Source organism: Athene noctua, chromosome 1 (assembly GCF_965140245.1).
Source record: "Athene noctua chromosome 1, bAthNoc1.hap1.1, whole genome shotgun sequence".
NCBI lineage: Eukaryota > Metazoa > Chordata > Aves > Strigiformes > Strigidae > Athene > Athene noctua.
This window is the reverse complement of record NC_134037.1, coordinates 69,798,697-69,820,679: the sequence shown is the minus strand read 5'-3', so window position 1 is coordinate 69,820,679 and position 21,983 is coordinate 69,798,697. Positions and strand designations below refer to the sequence as shown.

The 21,983-nt window shown below is 37.8% G+C and overlaps 1 protein-coding gene across 3 annotated transcripts in view; it reads left to right on the top strand.

Annotated features, from left to right (window-relative positions):
• Positions 1–21,983, top strand: part of SNX9 (sorting nexin 9) — a 72,272-nt gene that overhangs the window by 10,783 nt on the left and 39,506 nt on the right. For all 3 annotated transcript variants that reach the window (XM_074896506.1, XM_074896507.1, XM_074896505.1), the window contains exons 2-4: positions 17,986–18,072; positions 20,408–20,482; positions 21,671–21,793. In XM_074896506.1, the coding sequence (XP_074752607.1) occupies positions 17,986–18,072; positions 20,408–20,482; positions 21,671–21,793 (285 nt within the window). The remainder of the gene's footprint in view (positions 1–17,985; positions 18,073–20,407; positions 20,483–21,670; positions 21,794–21,983) is intronic.

The following is a 21,983-nucleotide window of genomic DNA, read 5'->3' as shown; positions in this document are numbered from 1 at the left end:
CGCAGAAGGCTTTTTTGGTATTTGAACTAATACTTTTGAGTCATCCGATTGCATGAACTTGGCCAGCAGTTTAAAAACTTACTTTTACTGATGGAGTTCTCATACAGTACACTACTTGTGCTGCGCTTCTCGGTACTGGAGGAATTCTGCATCTTGAATGTGTCAAATTTAATGTGTCAGTAGCTGTCTCTGTAACCATGTAAGTTGATGGTTGCTCGTGTTTTAGTAAACTTTTTTAGAAGCACAGAGAAGTTGGTTTTAGGCTTCAAAATCACTTAGGCAGTTTAAGAAGCGTTAATATAGTGAAATTTATGTTCTGTTGAGGGTGTAGAATATTGTTAATGGACTCATTTTAATATTTGTGGTTTCCACTGATATGTGGGGATGTGTGTATAAATAATTTGTGATCATCCTAACTATTAAGAAAAAGAAGATTACTTCAGTGTACACATATACCACATAATCTAAGCAGATACTGTTCTAAAACAGTTTACTGTTTCTCTCCTCACTTTGAGGTGCAGTATCCTCAGGGGATCCTGTGTTTTGTGCTGAACACATGAAGCCATTTTATTCATACATTTGGAAAATTTCAATTCGCTTTTCTTGAAATTCATTTTTTGGAGTCGTGGCCTCAGACCGAAGGGTGTGTAATTTCTAATTTCCTAACTAGGATTGGCTTATAATCAGGTGGTGCAAGTTTTTTCATTCTACACGTTGCAAGTTATGGTAATTTACTGTAACTTGAAGGTTAAAACTGGGAAGTGATAGTCAGTGAAGATTTGATATTTTGTTGTTATTACTTTGATACGCTGGTAACTGAGAGTAGTACTGAAGAGAACCTTACTTTATTTTCTGAAAAAAAAGAAAGCTTCACCCCAGAGATAGGTCCCTCTCTGCAAATTTCCCTGCTTTGGATGTTAATTTGTTGAACTTGTGCAAATGTCAGCTATAGTAAAGGATACATTTTTTTTCTAACAGTGTGAGTAATTAGATCAAGAAACAGCTTTTAGGAGCTTGGCCAACTAACCAGTCACCGTTTCACTTGGAAAGTAAATTTTGTTTTTCAAACTGCAAACAAACTTCTCACCTTCTGCTTTCACTCCTTCCAAAATAGCCTATTTGTAAAAGAAATATGCAAAGTGTATTTGTATTGTATGTGAAAATGTTACCAAAACTAGACTATAATTAGGCATCTGGAATGTGAATTTCTCAAACTTTAATGGTGTCGAATCCCATATACATCTGCTAGGGGTGACTGACAGGCCTGGCCTGTGCTGCACTGGCTATTAGCACTTCCTGAATTAATTCCTGTTTAAACTAGAATATACTTTCCAATAAGGGCTGGGGGAAAAAATCAGTCTTGATTTGAATGCTTTCAGTGATGGAAAATCTAGTCTGTCCTTTTTAGTTGTTGTTATTTAAACCATCAATTCTCTTGCTGTTGATATTTCTTTTATTTTAAATCTAATTTGCCCAGATTCTGTTGCAGGTTTCATCCTTTTGTCTACAAGATTTACAAATGCTTGTATCAAAGTGTTAGGTTTGGGGGGAGGGAGAATCAGGAATTTCTTCTACAGCTAACTTGTAAACCCTAGCCACTTTCTTGCCTCCAACTTTGATAAACCACAGCAATTAAGTTTCTAGTGTTTTCCAGTATGAAGACTTGGGCTACAGTCATGTAATCTTCTGGCTCTTCCCTGTACCATTCAAACTCACTGGATTTCTTACTGGAATAATAAAAGCTTTTAGGGGAAAGGTCTACTATTTTCACACAAAAAGACCTTTATCGATGCTTTCCTACCATATTTGTTAACTGGCAACTTGGTAGGGAGTCCTTTGTTGAAATGGGTCGGGGTAGCTCTAGGCCCCAAGTACTGTGGAGGCTGTGTCTGTTGCTGTGAGCTGAGCTAGCAGTCACTGTTGCTCCTTCTCCTTTCTTGCTCCTCATTCTTTGCTGTCTGTATGTCCCAGGATGCAACTGTCAGGCCTGTCTTTGAGCTACTCTAAGTTGCTGAAATAGCAAAAGACTAACTGAAACTGTAGGGCCGTTTTCTCTAGTTCTAGGGAGGTACAGTAGCTGAAAGCCTGCTCAGAGATGATACAAAAAGTTGGGTGGGGAGGGGGAGACTTTCATGGTGAAGCATAGATATATAAATAGGAAATGGAGGATCTGAGACTTCTGGTGGCAGTTCTTTGGTTGGCTAGATCCTTACTGTAACTTGGCAGTGGATTTTGTGATTCCCTGAAGCCTTGCTCAAGGTCACATGCTCTAAAAACTGAAAAAACAAATCAAAACGAAAAAAAGGATTGTTTAGGAGATGCTAACGTCCACAGTTTTACAGTAATTTAACTGAATCTGACTTCAGAGGTAGGCAATTTCATACCTACATTTAAGAACTGATGCGTTAAGATAAATATTTTGGACGCTTCCTTCAGAAATGATGTTGAGCTTACTAATTCCTTCTTTTTAACTGTGCGTTACAAAAGGCAAAAAGTATCTGAGCTTAAAAGAATAAAGCTTAAAAATTTTTCGAAACTCAGTCACAAAGAAAATGGATATTTTAAATATACTTCTGTGTTAGTTGCTTGCAGAAGCTGCAGATGAGATTCTCTTTCTTCTGTTTGTTCTTTCTTGACTACTTTGCCTTTCCTTCTCTTTCCCCACTAGAGTTTGCCAAGTCCCAGCTTTACTCATGCCCTTTCTTTTGTTTTTGAGTTGCATTGAATAGGGAGAGCTAGAAATGTCAGGAAGTTATATGCTGGCTTTTAAATGACATGCTCCCTATCTCACTCTATTTTTAGAGTTATTTTAAAATGTAGACAAGTTGTTTTCTTGAAAATGCAGATGTTTTGCCATTTGTGAAGTCCTAATTTCAGAAGGAGGTAGTATTAAGAGAAGTTGATAGGTTACATGCATGCTGATGATCAAGACAGTTCTTCTGGAACTGGTGCTGCTAATGTTCAGCGAGAATTTTAATTTAAAAGTTGAAGCTGGAACTAGGAACCGATAAACTCTGATTTATAGGAGTAACACTGTTGAACTTAGTGACATTACTTTCACAAGCTAGGTATTTCATAAGGCTGCATTTCATAAGCTGCATGAGGTTAGTCCCCTTAGTGTCAATAGCAACAGACTTTAATTTGTAACTCGAGGGGCACCTGTATCCCACCATTATGTTCGTGATTGTTCACTGGTTTGTCTACTTTAAGAACTAGTTTATCTGGTTCTGTTTGTAGGGCTGGGCGCTTTTTTATGGGGACAGGTTCCTTGAGATGAAAAATTAGACTGAATATTCTGTTCTTAAAATAAGGTATATCTTAGCAATACTTGTAAAACACAGAAATGTTGTTCAAGGCTCTCAAGTCCATAAAATCATGTTGGATTCTCTTGTGAATGTCACTAACCGAGTGTATTGTCACTATTCAAATGAATGTCTCTAACTGAGTAGTTGAATTTAGCATGGTTCTTGTTGTTGTGTGAGGGAAGATAATGATTTATGTATGAAAATTTCAGGTAGGAAAAAATAACACCACATTAGACTTCAAATAAAGGTTACTTTTCTTAAGCGTGTATCCTTCCTTTCATCCTTCTTTTTGATTCTCTATTGCTTTTACTAGTGTAAGGCTCCCCCAGAGAAGTCTCACATTTTCCTTTGTACCACCAGGAAGCTGTTTGTATGTTTGCGCAGAAACAATTCTTTGTTCTGATTTGCAGCTGGGAAGCGAAGCATCCCTCTGTGCTAAACCCTCCAAAATACCCAAACTTTTCATTCTCCAAGACTGCCTTCTGTTTTGTCATAACTTTGAAAGTAAACTTTTTTAGGAAATTTCATCTTAAGAGACAATTACTCAGTAAATCTGAATACGTCTGTGAGTTGGGATGAACTTCTATGCAGATCACTTCGTAACCCATTCAGCACATCCCACTATTGAATTCAGCAGAGCAAGACATAATACAAAGAATGAGATTACAGTTGATTTACATATCAGGATGTGATGAAACAAAACAAATTAGGTAAAGTAATAATTTTGATTTTATGGTCTTAATCATATGAAAAGTTGTTTGGTTTTTTTAAGCTATAATTAAGTGGATGTGAAAATATTTCTCGGGACTTTTCTAGGTTATTTTGGTTTGGTGGTTTGTTTTTGATTTTTTTTTTTTTAAGGGGCAACAAGATCACTAGAGAAGGTGAAAAAGTTTGGTAATGCAAATTTACCAGATTCCTGTCCTATTGATGGAGGGAGGTGTTATGATGAGCATGAGAACTGATACAGTCTTATTCTATTAAGATACAGGTTTTCTGTTCATCTTTCTGTCTGCCATCATCTCTTGAAAGTTCAGTGATAAGTGGGTTATGTTGTATTGCAGCAAATAATAATGCAAGGCTTCTCATTTTGGTGCTGGGAAGCTGAAGAGCTGGTAAGATCTATTTGATACTGTGCTTGGGTAATGATTTCTCTGACTCAGTTTTTCAAAGTTATTTTAAGCACCTAGGTATTGAGTCATTAGAGACTCATTACCATAGGTCGTCATTTGAAAACATGATTACGGTAGCTAAAGAGAAGGAAGTCTGTTATCAGATGTCATAAGCTTCATCTGATTTATAGATTCAGTGATTCAGATTTCTCTCTGGTAAGAATTTCTCCATATATCAGTATTTCAGAAAGAAGTCTTTACAGGTAACTGTAGCTTTGTAAAAAATTTTTATTTTACTCCATTTTGTCAGAGTTTTCCTCTTTTAGAATTGTCTTCCTCTTTTATAATCTCCGATCTTCAGGTTTTGAAAAAGCTCCTGAAATAGTGAATATCCACACATTCTTCTGTTTATAAAAGCCTCCTTATTTGATTAGGACATCTGGCAAATTTCAGCGTTAACAGAGATTACAAAGGGGAAATGATACAAAACTTTACCGTTTTAAATATATGGGTTCCCTCCTGTATTAAATTTACAAGCAATGGCAACATTGACAGTGTTGGAAGCAGTCTTGCAAAACATTATAAAAGCAAGTAATAGAGACTGTAAAGTAGTGGAAGTGATTCCTTTCAACCAGCACTACAGTAGGACAGATCAGCATTTAGGTATCTGGAATTATTTAAAGTAAATAATTGTGGCAGTGCTCAGCATTCAAAGCTAAACGTCTTCTATTTGAAAGCATGTTTCGCAATTACAAGGTCATTCAAATTCACTTCAAACTTCTCTGAGGGGGCAAAAATCAGAGCTTGGGCATTTACTTTCTTTAGTTGTATTCCTGCTTTCTCAGCAATTTATGACTGGAAAGGAGCTTCCCAAGTAACACAGAGTTCAAAAACCAAAGCAATCTTGCAGTCCAGTAAGCAAAATTTAAGTGCTACTGAAGAGCAAAAACATGTGCATATTGCTTACTGGAAAATTTAGTTTAAGCTCTGAGCCTTTTTTTTTTTTTTTTTTCAAAGCAGTCTTTCTCTTTGAGCTTCATATGGGCAAGAAACCTCCATCAAAAAAAAACCAAACCAAAAAACCCACGACAATTAAGACCAGAATCACATGACTTTGCCAAATAGTCCTCTGTGAGAACCACAGCAGGAGAAGGGCAGGAGGGACAGCTCTTCTTGTAGGGAGCTGTCTTTATGCAGGCTGATCCAGCTGTTGTGTAGTTGTGAGGGGACATTCAGGACATCGCGTGGTATGAAGGGCACTCGAGCCATCCTGGGTGCTGCTCGTAAGAGGGTGTGTGCTCATAGCAAGTGTGCTGGGTAAAGTCAAACCAGCAACGCAGTGCATGTGAACAATTTTTTTTTGTCGGTAAAAGCTCTAATTTCCTCCTGTATTTTAGAGTTGCTCTTCCCCCGGGCCCTGCCCCTTAAAGGAAAGCACTGTGCAGGAGGTGTTTGCAGTGTGAAAAGTAGGTGGCTGGGAGGAGGAGGAGGTGGTAGGGAGGTAGGCAGTGCAGCTTGAGGGAAGTCCCGTGGGAGTCCAAGCAAAACAGCTGCTTCTGGGGATGGGCAGCCATGCTTGACCTGGGGTTTCTGCAAGCGGGACTTGCCCAGGTAAAATCGTTCAGTCCCACGCTTGTAGAAAGTGTGACTGGTGTACAACTGGTTGATGGGCGTTTTCTTACGACTTATGGTTGTGTTATTGACTTCTGCTCTGAGTTGCCATCTGCTCCTCCTTGGCAAGGGAACTGTTGTGCTTTTATTTTGTGTATTCATATGGTATCTCTTTATACACAGTAGGTTTTGGACTTGCTTTGCTTTTCCCAGCCTTCTGAGACTGCAGTTCTCAGAGCAAAAATAAATTGTCCCCTCGATTCTAGTTGAATTCAAGCAAAGTGTTTGTTTTCCTGGCTGATACAACAAAATGGCTAATTTTAAAGAACAACTATAAAAATTCTCTTAGGATAGTCTTAAACTGGTTCTCTGTGAGGATTTTTTTTTTCTTTGTCATATTATATGGGTAGTTTCCAAAATAAAGATGATTGATACAAGGCTATTGCATTTATTGCTCCTGCTAGTTCTGATTTAAATCTTGGGGTTCCCTGGAGAGCCTATACAATTCATCTTTCTGCAGCAGTAAAGCCATGACTGATGAGGCACTTCATTTTGTCCTACAGCTTCATCAGATTTGAGAACTAAGCTTAAATGTTTTATTTCCTCTACTGCATTAATTCTTGGGGGGTGTGTGTGTGTTAAGATTCAATTAAGTAATTGAATATTGCAACAACATACAATAATAAAATGCAATTAGTGCTTACTTAGTTACAGCAAAATTCTTTCAGCAGTACTGTAATTTTTTCCCTTAGTAGCCCTGTATTTGTCTTCTGAAAATGATTGCTTATGGAATACAAAATTAAGCATCTTTCTTGCTGCAAATAACCATATTCTTGGAAGTTTATATATGGTTGTGGAATTGTAATTTTTATATCAGCAGCTCTGTCGCATTTTGTTAAGCTGCCAATTTTTCTAGTAATTTGTAAGGAGGCAGAAGTTCAAACTTTCTCTTCTGATGTCTTTGATGTTTTCTGACACTGTATAAAGGTTGCCGATACAAGAAAGGTTTGTGTAGTGTCCAATTTAAATTAATTTCTAGATAATGGAAGATGGGTATTTTAAAGAATCTTTAAATGTTGTGTGACTTAATCCAGTTCTGTGATCCATAATCCCTGTATTTTTTAAAAATTGTTTTTAAATTATTTTTTTTTTTACTATGGCCTAAAATAGCTGTAAGTTTGGGTCCGTTAGAACCCATAAAACTGAACTTTGCCTATTTCTAGAGTAAAGAAGTTTCGTCTGATAAAATGGTAATACGTTTGTGTGGGCATAATAGTTTCCTCACTTGTCTTCATAAAATAAAAGGAAACATACAAATGGTTCAATTATTGGGCTTTCATAAAGTAGTGTTTCTAAAAAGGACTAAGAGATCCTGAAACATATTGATTGATGTTGGTTACTCAAGTAACAGAGCATTTAGCAGAATTCCACGTTGAGGATTTATCTGCTCTGCTGCATTTTAGATTCCTTCCCATCTGTCTTCAGTTACCATGCTATTGAGCACTTGTTTTCCTGTTAATACTACCAGTGTTCATGACTTCAAAGTAGTACAACTATTTTGTTCTGTATCTTACAGGTCAAGTCTTATTTGAAGTAGCATCATTTTAACATGCAGGTACTTTGCTTTGCTGGTTCTTTATTTGCTTCTAGACTGGCCTGTGCAGCTGATACGTTGAAATGCACAATCTGTGCTAGTGTGGTGAGTCTGGAAAGGCTTGAAGTTCCTTAGATAACCTTAGCAAAACTGTGCTTCTCCAATTACTGGCGTAATTACTGTTTTTTCTAATCTCCGCTCTTAAAGAGGCAGCACTATTGTGTGACTACAAGCTGTCTTAATGAGTAGGTCACGATGTGGCAGTTTTTCTGGTGAATACTGTAGGCTTTTTCTGAAACGTTCACCTCTTACTGGCTTTGTTCTTTGGGGACAGGACCACAAGGGTACAATACTAATTACCCTGAAGTTTCAGGCAAACGTCAGGGGACTTGGCATGGCAGGCTTCAGAAACATACAGTTAAATATTGGTTCAGCAAACATTTGCAAGTGTTGCAGTTCGCTTTCAGAGACACAGTAATGATTAATGTAGGCAGAGATTTTAATCACATGAGATAAATGCATCCTGCCTAACATCTGTAAATATGTGTACAGCTGTACTTGCTGCAGTTTTAGGTTCTGCTGTAGCTGGAATTACTCTTCTCAAACTTGAAATTGTTTAGTCCCCAGTCTATTTGGGGACCTGGAATAGGTTGATATTCAGAAAGGAAGCTATTGGGAACTCTTGGTACTTGGAGCATTGCAGTAAATTGATTATGAAAAAGGCCTTCTGATATATTTGGCGCTTCTCTCTCACAGTTAGAAGTTTTGCCGTACACTGTTAATAACTGGTGATTGGTTTGTATGTAATGTTTTAAACAGGAAAAAAACTTAAGGTGCTTAACCCAACTGAAAGCTCAGATGTGATTCACAGGAGTATCTGAGTCAGTATTTGGAAACATCTCTAAATCATATGGGTGTCTTGCATGTATTTCTGCAACTGAATTCCCCTTGCTTCTGTGTTGCTTGGGTGCACGGGGATTCTGTTATTTGATTTGACAGTGCTCCATAAATAAATCTCTCTGAATACTGCAAAAGGTAACCAAGTGCCTCTTTTAATAGTGCATGATGTTTCTTTTGAAAGTATTGGAATTTGAATGCTGCTTTTTAAAACTACTGAGCTCCTTACAGATAATCCACAGACTTCAAAATTCTTTAGCACTGTTGTAAACCTGGAAAATACCGTTTCTCTTTGCTTTTTTCATGATCTGTGGCAGTGGTTGTCTACCCACCTGATTTGTAACTGCATAGAAAGAAGCCAGAACTTACTGAACACTTGAAGATTTTAAGATCTGTTACATTCTAACACTTCTAAGACATCTTAGTCTTGTAACCATTTTAGGCCTCATACAGCATCAATAACTTTTAGTCCTAGATACTTGAGGTGAACAAGGGTCCTCCCGAAGTGTTCATTTGAATGCAAGTTCTTAGTGTGTATGCTGCCTGTAACGCTGGCCTGGAGTGTGTTCCAGTGGGCTCTGGGGTGTGCTGATGTTTGCTTACAGGTAGACAGCTATAAAGAAGCTCATGTTCTGTAAATCAGAAATAAGATATTTAACCAAAAATGAGCTGGACTAGCCTCAACAGAGCTCAGGTGGTCTTTCCAGACCAAAAAATTCTTTTCACCAAGGCAGTGAAGTCCTGTGTGGTAGACCTGAAGGGCTAATCTGTCCTCACTGAGGAGGGCCTGAGCTGCTGAAGAGGCTAGTAAGTCATTGTCTTTATTACTAGAGAAAACATTTCCAAGTCTCTTTCACACTTGAAAACTTGCCTAGTCCCTTCTTTCTTATACAAAGTCATACAGAAATGGTTTCAAGGCAAGCTTTATTTCACCTTTGTTCTAATTCTTAAAGTGCCAGTGGTTCAAGCCACATGCATGTTGGTAGGAATAATTATTGTCCCTTACCCTATAAACACTTCAAAATTTGTATTTTGTGCTTTTTGGAAACTCTTCATGCTTTAACCATTTTCTTGCAATATGAGGTAGACCTTTTAATCCAGTGCAAATACCTGCCTGAAGTATTGTAAGCACGTGCAGCTTGGAGGCTGAAGAGGAACTCCCTGTTTTGCGTCTCTTCTGTCTGCAAGCATGTTTTATTAGCAGGAAAAAATTATGCAAGTCCTTGTTTCTTAGCTTTTTATCTGTATTTAATTGGCTTCTAATGTGCTCATAGTCAGTGGTGTTGACTTCAAATGACTAGCTGCAGGCTATTGAGCTTATTTTAGTGTTGAAAAATTGCTCAGAAGAAAGTGAGCCATCAGGTCAGGAGACACATTTTTAATGTGAGTTTGTAGAATAATGTGAAGATCCAGCAGTCAGAGCTGGTGAGGAAACTTGAAGTAATGATATCTGAGTATTGTGATCTCTCTTAGTTAAGAAGTGCAGTTCTTGACTGAATTTAGTTTCACTTTTTGGATGAGTTTATTTTAATTCTGATGTTGCCCAAAGCAAAAAAACCAAATGTGTTAGAAAAGAAATTTAATACTAAAGGAACGTTTTTATTAGGTGAATTTTAAATTTTACTTATTGTTTAATAAAATCATAGTATAAAACCAACTTGAAGGGACTGGTTCAGTTTCTTTAGGCTAGTCGGTTTTTTTCTAGGCAGTTGTTGTTGAGCACATACACAAGAACAGTGATGCCTAGCACTATACAAGAAGTATTTTCTTCATTTGTTTTGTATTAGTTAAAAAGATAAGCATTGAGGTCTTTTCTTTGTAATAAACCTTTATCACTTTAACTATCAGTTTCTAGGATAATGTATAATCTCTTGAATTCTAGAGGTAAGGCTTCTGTAGGAGCCTATCTGAGAAGACAGTGTCACTAGTGTCCTCTTATGCTTCCATCTTCAGTTTTTTGTTTGATTCTTGTCTCTTAGGAATGCCTGTGAGAGGAACATGTGTAGAGATTTCTTTCCCGTAGGCAGGACAGAAGGTGGCTGCCTTTCCAGGCTGAGAGGCGTAGGCACTTGAAGAGCTGCTTGATATTTCTGCATAGGATATCCAAATGTACACTTTGCCTAGCAGTCTGGTACAGTTGTAATGGAGGGACTAAAGTGAAGAGGCATTTTTTTGTCAAATCATAGCCCTGGTTGTTGCAGCTGCTGCAGTGAGAATCTCTTCAGTCTTGGAGTACTTATTGGCTTTTGGATGTGCTTGGGTTTTAGGATAAAGGGTGCAGGAAAGGTTTGAATAAATCTGTCAAAGTGATAGCCACTGTTGGAAGAAAGGTAGTGTTCTCAGTGCTCTGAGGTGGGGGGCTCCTGCCTATGTTTCTGAAGCACTTTTCTTACTGTTTTTTGGGGGGGGGGTGTTTGGTTTTGTTGTTTTGTTTTGTTTTGTTTTGTTTTGTTTTTTTTCCCTGAGCTCTTTGGACACCAGTTGTTTTAAACTTCTGGCAGTACCTTTAGTAATATCCAAAGTGGGACTTATCGTGTGTTTTGACTTGCTGAGGGTTTTTTTCAAAGATGTGTTGATTAAAACGTGACATCTTAAGTAGTCTGTCTGTGAATGGTAAAATGAAACAATGGTTAAACTGTTTAGAACCTTGGCCACCCTCATTGTTTCTGTAGATTTACTGATACAACGAAGACAGCTAGGGGTTTAATGCTGATTCTTCAGCTGCTAACAAGTCAGATGTCTTGCAGTTGTTCTAAGCAGTAAACTACCTCAAAACAATATTAGACAGTAATCACAGGGCAAATTGCTGTGAAAGAACAAACAGTACAGAAAATACAAAAAATAATCTCAAATTAATTGCCTTTTGTTTGCAGAGTGTTGCCACTTTTTAGATTAAATGCTTCATTTTGAACTGTTCTCTTAAATGTTACCAAAATATACTGCCAACTTCTGAACTGATTTATTTGCAGCTAGGTTTTTATCTTTTTTTCTTTCCGCTTTGTCAATTTGTCTAATCCTCCTCAACCTGTGTCCCAGGTATGCTATTTTTATTTTGTTCTCTTAGAACTGCCCTTTAGAATGAGTATTTTATTTCTAAAACCAATATTGGTGGGAAAAGCAGTTCTGAAATAAAAACACAACCCAACCAAAAAACCTCACAAAAAATGTAACAAAAACAACCAACCAAACCTACATCCAAAAAACGTCTAGTAGAGAATGAATAATACGAAGTCTGGGAAGCCAGAAATGCATTTTACTGTTCTTATGTTCAAAATATGAACACTTATCACTGATAAGCAGTATGTTCATCACTTCCAGGTGTGATGAACATATTGCTTATCAGTGTTTCACAAGCAGCTGGTTTCAAAGTCTTATGCTTTCTAGACCTACTGAAGAATATTTGTACTAAGTGATGCAGTTTTTGTAGCAAACCTTTCTGGAGCTTATAACAGAAATGTTACTGGAGTTATTTGAGGTGACCAGAAGCCCTTTGTTGTTCATTGCAGCTAAAAGCTTAAGCTGCTGTCCTGGAAGAAAAGTGCAAGTCTGCTTACTGTCAAGGCTATTTAAAATTTAAGGGCTTGACTTGTGAAGAAGAGTCCCAACTCAAAAATAGAAAAAAGCTGATGCTAACAATTAACTTTTTTTAAAAAGACATTTTACCAGGCTACCCAAATTATGGTTCTGCTTCTGTAGTGGGATGCAGGTTTCTCTGAAAATATTTATCTCATTTACTTTCCAAAATAGAAATATAGAATAGAAATATGGAATCCTTTCTGTGAATCTGGGAACAGTAGAACACGAGACTGGAGACGAAGTGCGAACCTCTAAGGTGCTCCTATCCTTGCTGCTGTGATACAGGAGTTGTCTTTCTGAGACAGTGGCACAAAGCAAGTTAAACCTGTGAATTCCTGTCCCTTGAAGAGGGTACTGCTGTATGTCTGAAGCACTGAGCTGCTGAAGTGCTAGCAGCTAAAACGAAGGCGTGCATTTATCATGGGAATTTCATGCTATGAACCTTTTTGGTATTTCCTTTGTATTATCTGCCACTGCCGGCTGTCCAAGAGAAGCAGTTGTGGTACAAGTTTCCTACTTCTAACACATGGTTGAAACAGATGAGTCTATAGCATAACTCTTTCTAATACAATTAAGTCCTGCCCATAGGGAAAGTATTTTCAAAGGTGTGTCCCATTTTTGAGCAGCTTCTCCAATTTTAGATTTATAAAGCATACTTCCATTGTAACCCAACAATTCTGCATCAGGATGTCAAGTGTTACAAAAACATTTTGCTTCAGAAGTGTGGAATTAAACAAAAAACAGTAGTTACTCTGTTTGGATTGTTAGTCATTCTTATCAACAGTCAGACAGGGAAGCTATTATAAAAGCTGCTGTGAGCACAACTGATGTGCATTAGCTGGTAGTCTGTAAGCTTGTGGCTAGGGAGGAATGCACAGTGGTTTTTGTCCTATTTCATGAAAGAGTTAGCCTGCTGCAGGTGAACTGTGATGTGAGCAAGTGTGTGCCTGTGGACATCAGAACTGTCTGACTTGGGGGCAAGTTGCTCTTCCATCTGAACATAACATCTCTCTTGAGTGGAATATCCTAGAAAAGGCAGAAAGATTCTTCTTATGAGAAATAGGTACTTCTGTTGCTTTATCACCTCTTCCAAGTTTCTGTGGGAAATACGGAAAATTCAGTCCGTTGGGAGTCTGCTGAGATCTTGGATAATTCTCTGGTAACTTCATGTGGTGATAATGTAATCCTTCATTGGAATTTTATTTTAATGACTTTTGCTAGCCAACTTCCTTCCCGCTTAATTTATGCTAAGAGTCTTGACACACTGACAGGTGTAGTTGCATAGTCTTACGTCTGCTTGCAGCAATAAGTTGGCAAATGCTCTTGGTTTTGGTTTTGTTTTTTTCCTCTTCGTTTTTAATATTTTGGGAACAGGGGCAAAGTACTCAACTCAGACAGAAGTAATGGCGAAAATCTAAGTCTACTCCAGGTCTGCAGAGGAATAATACTTTTTGCTAATACAGGTACTGCTTTTCAATGCGAAGAATCTTTTGTGTTTTACTCTACTTAGGCATGATTGCTATTATTGTTCTAAAAAGATAGTAATAGTGATTGTTTGCAATGCTTTGAATTTCTAGAAGTTGAGAGTCTCCATACTGTAATGTCAGTAAATCTGTAAATTGGGAAACCTCAATCCAGATGTGTAAATACAGCAGGTAGCTCCAAAGAATGCTGGTGTAACACTGAGAATTACCGCTTTCCTTTCTATTTTCTTCTTATTATTAAAATCTAAATGTCTATACCCATACTACTGAAAAACTCTTGTTCCTTTAATAATGAGGAATTCTTGCTGGTTTCCCCCTGTCCTCAACTTGTAGAGCAAACTGCTGGCTCCCTCTCATTCCAGAGAAACTGCAATATACACCAGAGCTGCAGAGATGCTGGGGTTCAGAGAGCCCTTTCCTCCTTGGTATGCATTGTGCTGGGGTTCTGTTTAATCCATGCCAGCCTTTTCTCACATGAGGAGCCCAAGATAGATGTCAGGACGTGTTACAGACTCCCAGCAGAGGTGCAGGAAGCTCCACTGACACCTGAGAAAAGGGAGACAGTAGGTGTGCAGTACAGTGACTGGGTTCTGCTTTCTGGTCAGTGAAATCTGTTTAAGCTTTTTCAGTTAGCAGTCCTTTTTTTCAAAGAATCTGACAAAACAGCTTCAGAATCCAGAACCAGTTGTATCTTGAGGGGGTGAGAGTGGAGAAATAGATGCAGCCAGTAAAAGAAACTACTTTTTTTATAGCTAATAGATTGATTACCAGTTCTTACTTGTTTTGCACGTTTGCAGTATTCTGTAAACGAAGCAATGACCTTCCACTAACAAAATGTTTGCATCTCTGAAGTTCCTGTAGTTTTTGGATTGTTTGATCCTTTTACATATAATCAGAAGTAAATGTTAATTTAGGGTTAGTTAGTGTAACAAATGTAACTTTTTTTAAACCTGTGTTTTGAAGAAGTTGCCTTCGTTCTGTGATCTTTGGAATTTGTCAGAGATTCACATTTTATAAATATTCAAATGTCCATAAGCTTAGACCTAATGTTTGATGCATGTATTGCAGTGTCCAGGAGCTAAAATCCTTTTCTTGTTAAATGCTTTCTTCTTTCCGTGCCTATGTGCTGTTTTGTGTAAGGGGCAACAAACTGACTCTAAACCATAACTGCTACTTGGATGTAATATTTGTGGCCAGTAAGTAGGAAAAAGTTTATTGCAAAACCAAATCATTTTCCTTTTTATAGTATTTTGGAACTGATTGTCAAAAATTTAAATAGGGTTGGGACTGATGCCACTGCCCAAGGGAAGGCTAGAGGGTTTTCCGTTGTTAACAATAAGCTTATTAAATTGAGGGAAAATATTTAGTCTCTTAGCTTCACTTACTTCAGAATTGGTCAAGTTTGTAGTATTTTTCCTATTAAATCTCAACAGTAGGAGGGTAGTGTTAAAGCTTACTTGCCAGGAGTTCTTAGGGACTTAATTCCTGAACTAGCCAAATGAGCCCAGAAATGCAAGAGAAACAGTGAGTACCAGCAAAAAAATCTGGGGAATGTATTTGAGACGTCAGTATATGGATCAGGTTACAGATGTACCTCAAATGCTTAATGCTCTGTAATAATACATTTCTGTAGTATTGGGAATCTTTTTTTTTTTTTTTTTCCAATTTCTTAAGCTGCAGTAAGGCAAAAGTTACTGTGTTTTTTGTATTTTTTTTTTTTCCCCGTCTCTTTTTTTTAAGAACTTCAAGCAGGCATCCGGAGCAAGTGAATGAATAGGCTTTGGCATAATGATTTTATTAAATTCTATGTATCTCTCTTGGTCTCTCTTTCCCTACAAGCCAAATACTTTCAGATTTTTCTGAGTAACTTTATTTCCCTGCTACATCTGGAGAACATAGTATTTGCATCTGTTCTCTTATTAGACACAAATATATCTTACCTTTTCAGTCTGGTCATTACCGGGGGATGTTTTACCAGTTTTCCTGAAGGCTGGTAAAATCTGCCCTTGTCCTGGTGAATTGTCATCATTCCTGTGAATAAAAGTGAGCACTTAATACTATGGTGTACTACTACTTGAAGGCTAAGAAGGCTGGCTGGTTAAGAAAGCGGCTTTCCTCATGGTTAGATGCCTAGCATCTGAGTGCTGTTAAATTGACTTGCAGGAAGTGGGTAAGTATTGGTAACCTGATGTAAAAAGGACATGTGTAACACCTTCATCTACCACTGCTGAGGGGAGAGGCCTGTAGGGTGGTGCTTTTTACACTCCTACTTCAAATGTTGTGTTTCAAAAGGTGTGCTGCTTCTCATCGGTTTACTTTCTAAGAAAAGTACAGCAGCTTATTCTTATATTTGCATGGAGGCCTGATTTTCTGCTGGAAGGAAAACACTCTGTTATTACTAAAATAATTTTTTTCCTCTTCATCTTGGTTTTGCAGGGCATAATCTGAAAGTGCTGAAAGCCTCAGTGCTAAGGGACAAGCTTTCATGCAAGGAAGTGCTCAGAGTGCTTGGAACACAGTTTTCTGCAATGTTGTACTTCTCTAGTGGAGAAGACTAGGTGTTTGATTTGTTGTGCACATGGTTCAGAATTAGCTTTGTCAGCTGAACTACAGCATATGCATTTTTTCTTGGCTCTGTTTTTATTTACACTGAAGTAAAGTATCTCTTGGCCAGCCAGAAGTATTTCCACATGATACTCATTAAATTGAAATGTGGGGGTAGGAAGTTGTGTTTTTTCCTGGTTTATGTCAGAATAAGGGATGTCTAGGTGGGGATCGTAACAACCTGCAATTTTGAGACAGGCAAGGCTTGATGGTGAATGTCTCTTCTGGTATTTTTTTCCTGTCACATAACTTGCTTTCAACAGAAATCATGATTTTACTGTCATCTTTATGACAGAAACAATTAGTTTTTGAACCTCATCACTGTACACAGTGGCTGACGTTATTAGTAACACCAGTATAAAATTGTTTTTCTTGGATTTAGTTTTTAATCTGCAGGAACAATGTCCACTTCTGTATGAGCTGAGGCAACTAAAGCATTATGTCTTACTGGTGAAGCTGAGACCATAGCCTTGAGTCTTTCAAGATGTGTTAGGGAAATTGGCATGTTTCCTGAAGTAAACATTCTGCTGCTCTTAATCCTGTATGAGCTGGAGAAATAAGGGCTATGATGTAAACTGTATTGAGTATTGATATTTTTGTTATAACTGTCAGTACTGTCTGTTAAAACCTGTACTTTTCCTGTTTGCCTTTCCTGACGGGTAGTCTAGCTTTCCCTTTTCCTGCTCTTCGATACTTCAGCATTGGCATCAATCAGATAAAATAATCTGTTAATTACTTCTGGGGCACCTGACTAACATGAAGACTTGAAGTGTAAAAACGATTTTATGATTTTATCTTTTACCAGTTCTACTGGTGTGATGAGTTTTCAGGGGTAGAGAAGCTTAGATAAAGGGTTTATTGTGGTCAGGTTTAAAGTTTAATATGCTAATTTAAATGGAAAGCTGAAACTGATTCTAGATCGTCCTTTAAGAGTCAGGGAGAAAACATGTAGTTTCTCTCCACATCCACTTCACCAGTTTGTGAGAAAATATAGTCCCTTTGTGATTCCAGAGGGCTTTCTCTACTTTCTGTTCAGAAAGGAATTTTAATAAAAACAATAGAAAGATATGTGGGAATAAAATCTTAGTCCATATCACAATTCTTTGTATAAAGAAGCAGAACTGTTCTTTAAATGTTAAGTGACTTCATAAGTGTTTCAAACATAACATTTCTTTATGTAATGTAGTAGCAGAGCCTTTGTATGCCTAAACACTTAAAAATTAGGTTGATTTTATTTTTCCTTCCCCTCTCATGCCAAAACGTAACCGGCCTACTCTTACTGTTTGTGCATTTGCATAGTTCCTCCTGTATACAAAGTCTCCAAACAAATTTTACATACTACTTTTTATGTGCAGTGGTTACTTAGATCTGCAATTACTTCTTTTTCTGAATTGCTTGCTCTGTGCAACAGTTATCTTTACCCCAATTGGAGTTAGAACATGTCTTGCAGGAAAAAAAAAATAATTAATTGGATTGTTTGCTAAAGTTAGAAGCCTTTTCTTCTGCTGCTGGAAATAGTTCTGTACATTGGTGAACAGCCAATCTTAAACTGTGAATCCTCCTGGAAAATGATGATCACTTCTAACAAGCTCCACAGGAGATTTTAATCTTGTAAAGTTTGTGTTAGTGTTCAGTTTGGAGTTCAAATTTAGGAAATGTTAGCTTCCTACATGCTGAGTTGCTCTTTGAATATCCAGCCTTACCCCACTTACTATTTTTGCTACAGTTGTGCTGAAACTTCCTTCATGAAATCTTCTAAGTAAGCTCTAAGACTCACTGCTGTATTCTTTTTTCACATACAGGCTCGTGTTATGTATGATTTTGCTGCTGAGCCTGGAAACAACGAGCTGACCGTCAGTGAAGGGGAGATCATTGTAATTACCAACCCGGTAAGAAAACTAAGATGGAATCAAGGCTTCAGTGCACTTTCCTGACCTACTTCTGGCAGATGGAAGAAAAAAGATGCTAGGTGATTTCTGAAAGCCTGGCTGACCCTCCGCTGAAGAATTAGTGAATAAACTTAAATACAAAGAATTTTCTAGTAATTTTTGGAAACAAATGCAATGAGCAGTTTTGGAGTACAGGGGACCTCTCAGATGGTGCCTGTGCACTCAGGAATTTGCTGAGCTTGTTCCCCTCTAAAGAGAGCTGAGTGCCAAGGCAGAGGAAGGAGCTTATGATGGTGATCTCTTTACATCTGAATGGGTTCACTTTTTTTGTGTGCTTAATGTTCCACATCTTGTGTGTATGTAATCTTTCAGGTGCTTGGCACTTGCATTTAAATTTGACCTGACAGCTCCCTTCTCAGTTTTGAGTTGCTTAAATGACATCAGTATTCCAAGTTTGTTCAAAGAACTTCTGACAAAATTTGTTACTAAATCTGTGTGTCCTTTCATAATAAAGGAACATGGACAAGGTACTGGGAACGAGTGGTGAAAATACTACAGTAATGATATCAGGGAGTTCTTAAACTAATAGTACTTTGGAGAACTGATGTTTGATTTACATGTGCAATTTAAATTTGAGTGCGCTTTTATTGTCCTGTACAGTTCTTAACCTTGTTAACAAGGTAAGCATTAGTTGATTCTGCTTTCGATTTTTGTGTAGTGAGATGGCTCAGTGAATAGACACATATAGACAAAACCTACCTGATCTCGATGCCAGGTTTTATTTATCTGGTTGGATAGGAAACATAGATTCTGCAAAATAAACTAATTGTTTGAAGAGCCTAGTCCTGTACAATCCTGATAATTTTTAGTTCCACTGACCTTAAATATTCGAAGCAGATATTTAATAGAACCAGCACCCTCTTGGATAGTATGCTATGCTATGGCAGAGGTAACATTTTAATTGAGTTCAGGAGTTTAATGCTGTTTCACAAAAGTAGAACTAAATAAATAGTTTACCACATTCAAGCTAGTTCTTGCTGAACAAGAATATACTTAAAAAGAAGTAAAACTTTGTTGTCCATAATTAAACTGTGGGATAGATTGCCACAAAGACTCTCTTTTGATATGAGAGGTTTAGAGAGCAGTAGCATAAGTCATTAAAGTCCACTGATAATTGCTTTTAAGTTGTAGCAGTACAAATGTGACTTCTGGCTCAATATGTCCTTGCTCTCGCAGTTTAACCAAGCTAATTGAATTTATAATCCGAGATGTCTAGTTGTTTCTGTGCTCTTGAGTGTAAGCTTTTAGGTAGATAAGAAAAAGCAAATTAAAGTTCGTTATTTCAGTAACTGATTGATCTTTACTGTCTAAAATCTTGAATACATAAGCAGACTTCTTACTATGTGCAGGATTACATAAAATTTCCAAGTGAAACAACAAAATTGTAAATAAACTAATACATCCATTAAAAAGCAAATTAAACCCCCCTGAAATTCAATAATTGCTGTCTAACGTATGTGGTTCCAATTTCCAGCTGTGGGTTAGCCTGACATGTAACTATGTATTCAATGAACAGCTTGATTTTAAAACAGGACTTGCTTATTCCAGATAATGTTGTCCTGGGGCTGACTTTGCTTAACTGCAAGGTCTGCAAAGGTTTCTTTGTATATGTAGAATATGTGTGTTAAACAAACAGTAACACGATGTCCAACTGAGATCAGAGCTGAATTGTGTTAATTCTTTCCAAACTAATAGCATGAGACCTGCCTCTGAAATCAAATGTACACTAGAAAGCGTGTCTCCAGATCTTGCATGGCATGTACCTCTCTTAATCTTGATGTTATCCTTAATATTTTTGTAGCTAGATTATAGCTCCCACTCATCACACACCTCTGCACCTTCAGTAAGTGAAGCAGAGATTTTACAGGTATTATCAATAGTTTAATTCCTTGAGTGTTGATTCTTTATAATCTGTTGATTAAAATTAATGCTTTGGAATTGGCCTACTAATAGCTGTGTTTTGATGCAGGCCGTGTCCAGACAATTGACTGTGATTTCATAAACGATCAAAAGTGCCGAAAATAACCATTTCCCCCTCATGGTTGTTAAATCTGATGTCCCCAAGAGCTGTGTGAAACAAGCATGCTCTGTATTCTGTTTAAGTGAGTGTGTCTGTTGCTTCAGCAAATTTAAGTGAGTTTGTTCATGGTCATACAGTCATAACTGTATTTTGAACATTGCATTTGACAGTAAGACAGTCCTTCCTCCTGAGCTGTTTAAAACATGCTGTGGGATCCATCTAGCAAAACTATTTCTATATTATTACTTCTTTTAGGATGTCGGTGGAGGCTGGTTAGAAGGAAAAAATAGCCAAGGTGAGAGAGGACTTGTTCCAACAGATTATGTTGAGGTAAGTGACTCCACTACTCTGCATTAAGAAAGCAGAACTACTGAAAAGGCTGTCGTCTCATTCTCTGATCATGCTCTAATGCTCAAACATAATGCTTCCAATGTTAAAGCCTGGAATATGTAATCTTACTGTAGCTGGCTTTGGAAACCGGTACAAACATGCCATCCAAAGTTTCTGTGCTTCTTCATGGTTTCCCAAGAAATGCGACAGGAGGTTGTCTATAGTAAATACTGGTCATCTGCAGAAGATGAGCTATTTTGAGTCTGCCTGTGGTTTGGGGGGAGGTCATCTCATGATCCAATAATCATTTTGTTTTCCTGACTGAAGATACAGACACGGAAGTGAATTGAGTAATGCAAGTTTACACCGGTGTTGCTGTGGCTGATTTGCCACATGCTCATAAATCTCTGGAATGGAACCCCACTTCTGGGGCTCAGGATATGGGAACCCAAATCTAGGGGCTGCTCAGCTGATCTTCTTCCTGAAGGCCTTTGCTGTCACTTCAGTGTGTGTTGATCTGTTCTTTGTTTAAAGACTGGTGGTATGGGGGTGGGGGTGGAAGGGGGGTCTCAGTGCAAAGACTGGAACCCAGCTCACTCTTGAAGGGCCCAGTGTCTGTATGTCTCTGCAGGATGCCAGTTCAGTGAAGACTCTAGCTGTTAATTCTTGCTGCCTCCTTTTAAGGCATGTGCCTTCTGTCCTTCACCAGTGCTGTGGTTATTTAAAATTAAAAAAAGAAGAGGCAGGGGAGGACAATGCTGGCTCACATGACCTTAACATGACCTTGCTTTTTGCCTTCAGTTGGCTAGCTCATGGTCCAGTACCTTTTGGCTCTCCAAACTTGCTGTCCCAAACTGATCCTCTGAGCATTGAGTTCCCAGTCTCCAAGCAGTAATGTTAACAACTTTGTTAATCCTTAATGACTTTGTAGATAGGTGTCCTCTGCTACAGCAGTCTTATGTGTTATGGTGTTATAATGCAAACTAATTATATCTGTTCTAGAAGTAGGTCTTCCAGATCCATCCCATCAGTTTCTTGTAAAAGGTTCTATTGAATTTGAATTCAAAAAGGCTACATGCAACCATATTCAAGCCTAGTGATGTGAATGTTAGGATGATTGTATATATTAAACAGCATAATTTGATTAATGGAAGCATGAAAAATCTTTTGCAACTTTTTCCATTTCAGATTATAACTGAAGGTGCAAAAGATGGAATTAGCTGTGGTAACTCACTAGCTGACCAAGCCTTCTTTGATTCTCTTTCTTCAAATACAACTCAGACCAACTCTGCTGCAAAAAGCAGTAATCAGGTATGTCTCATGGTTTTTCAGGCACAGTGGGTGTGGCAAGTTTTGTTGACATAACTTGCACTCTTCTGTTGTGCTGTGCAGTATTTGTGAACCCTCATAAAAGAACTAATTAAAGTAGTCGTGTTTTCATTAGGGAACACTTTTGTTGAATGTTAATGATCTGTGTGATTGTTCAGATACTGTGACAGCT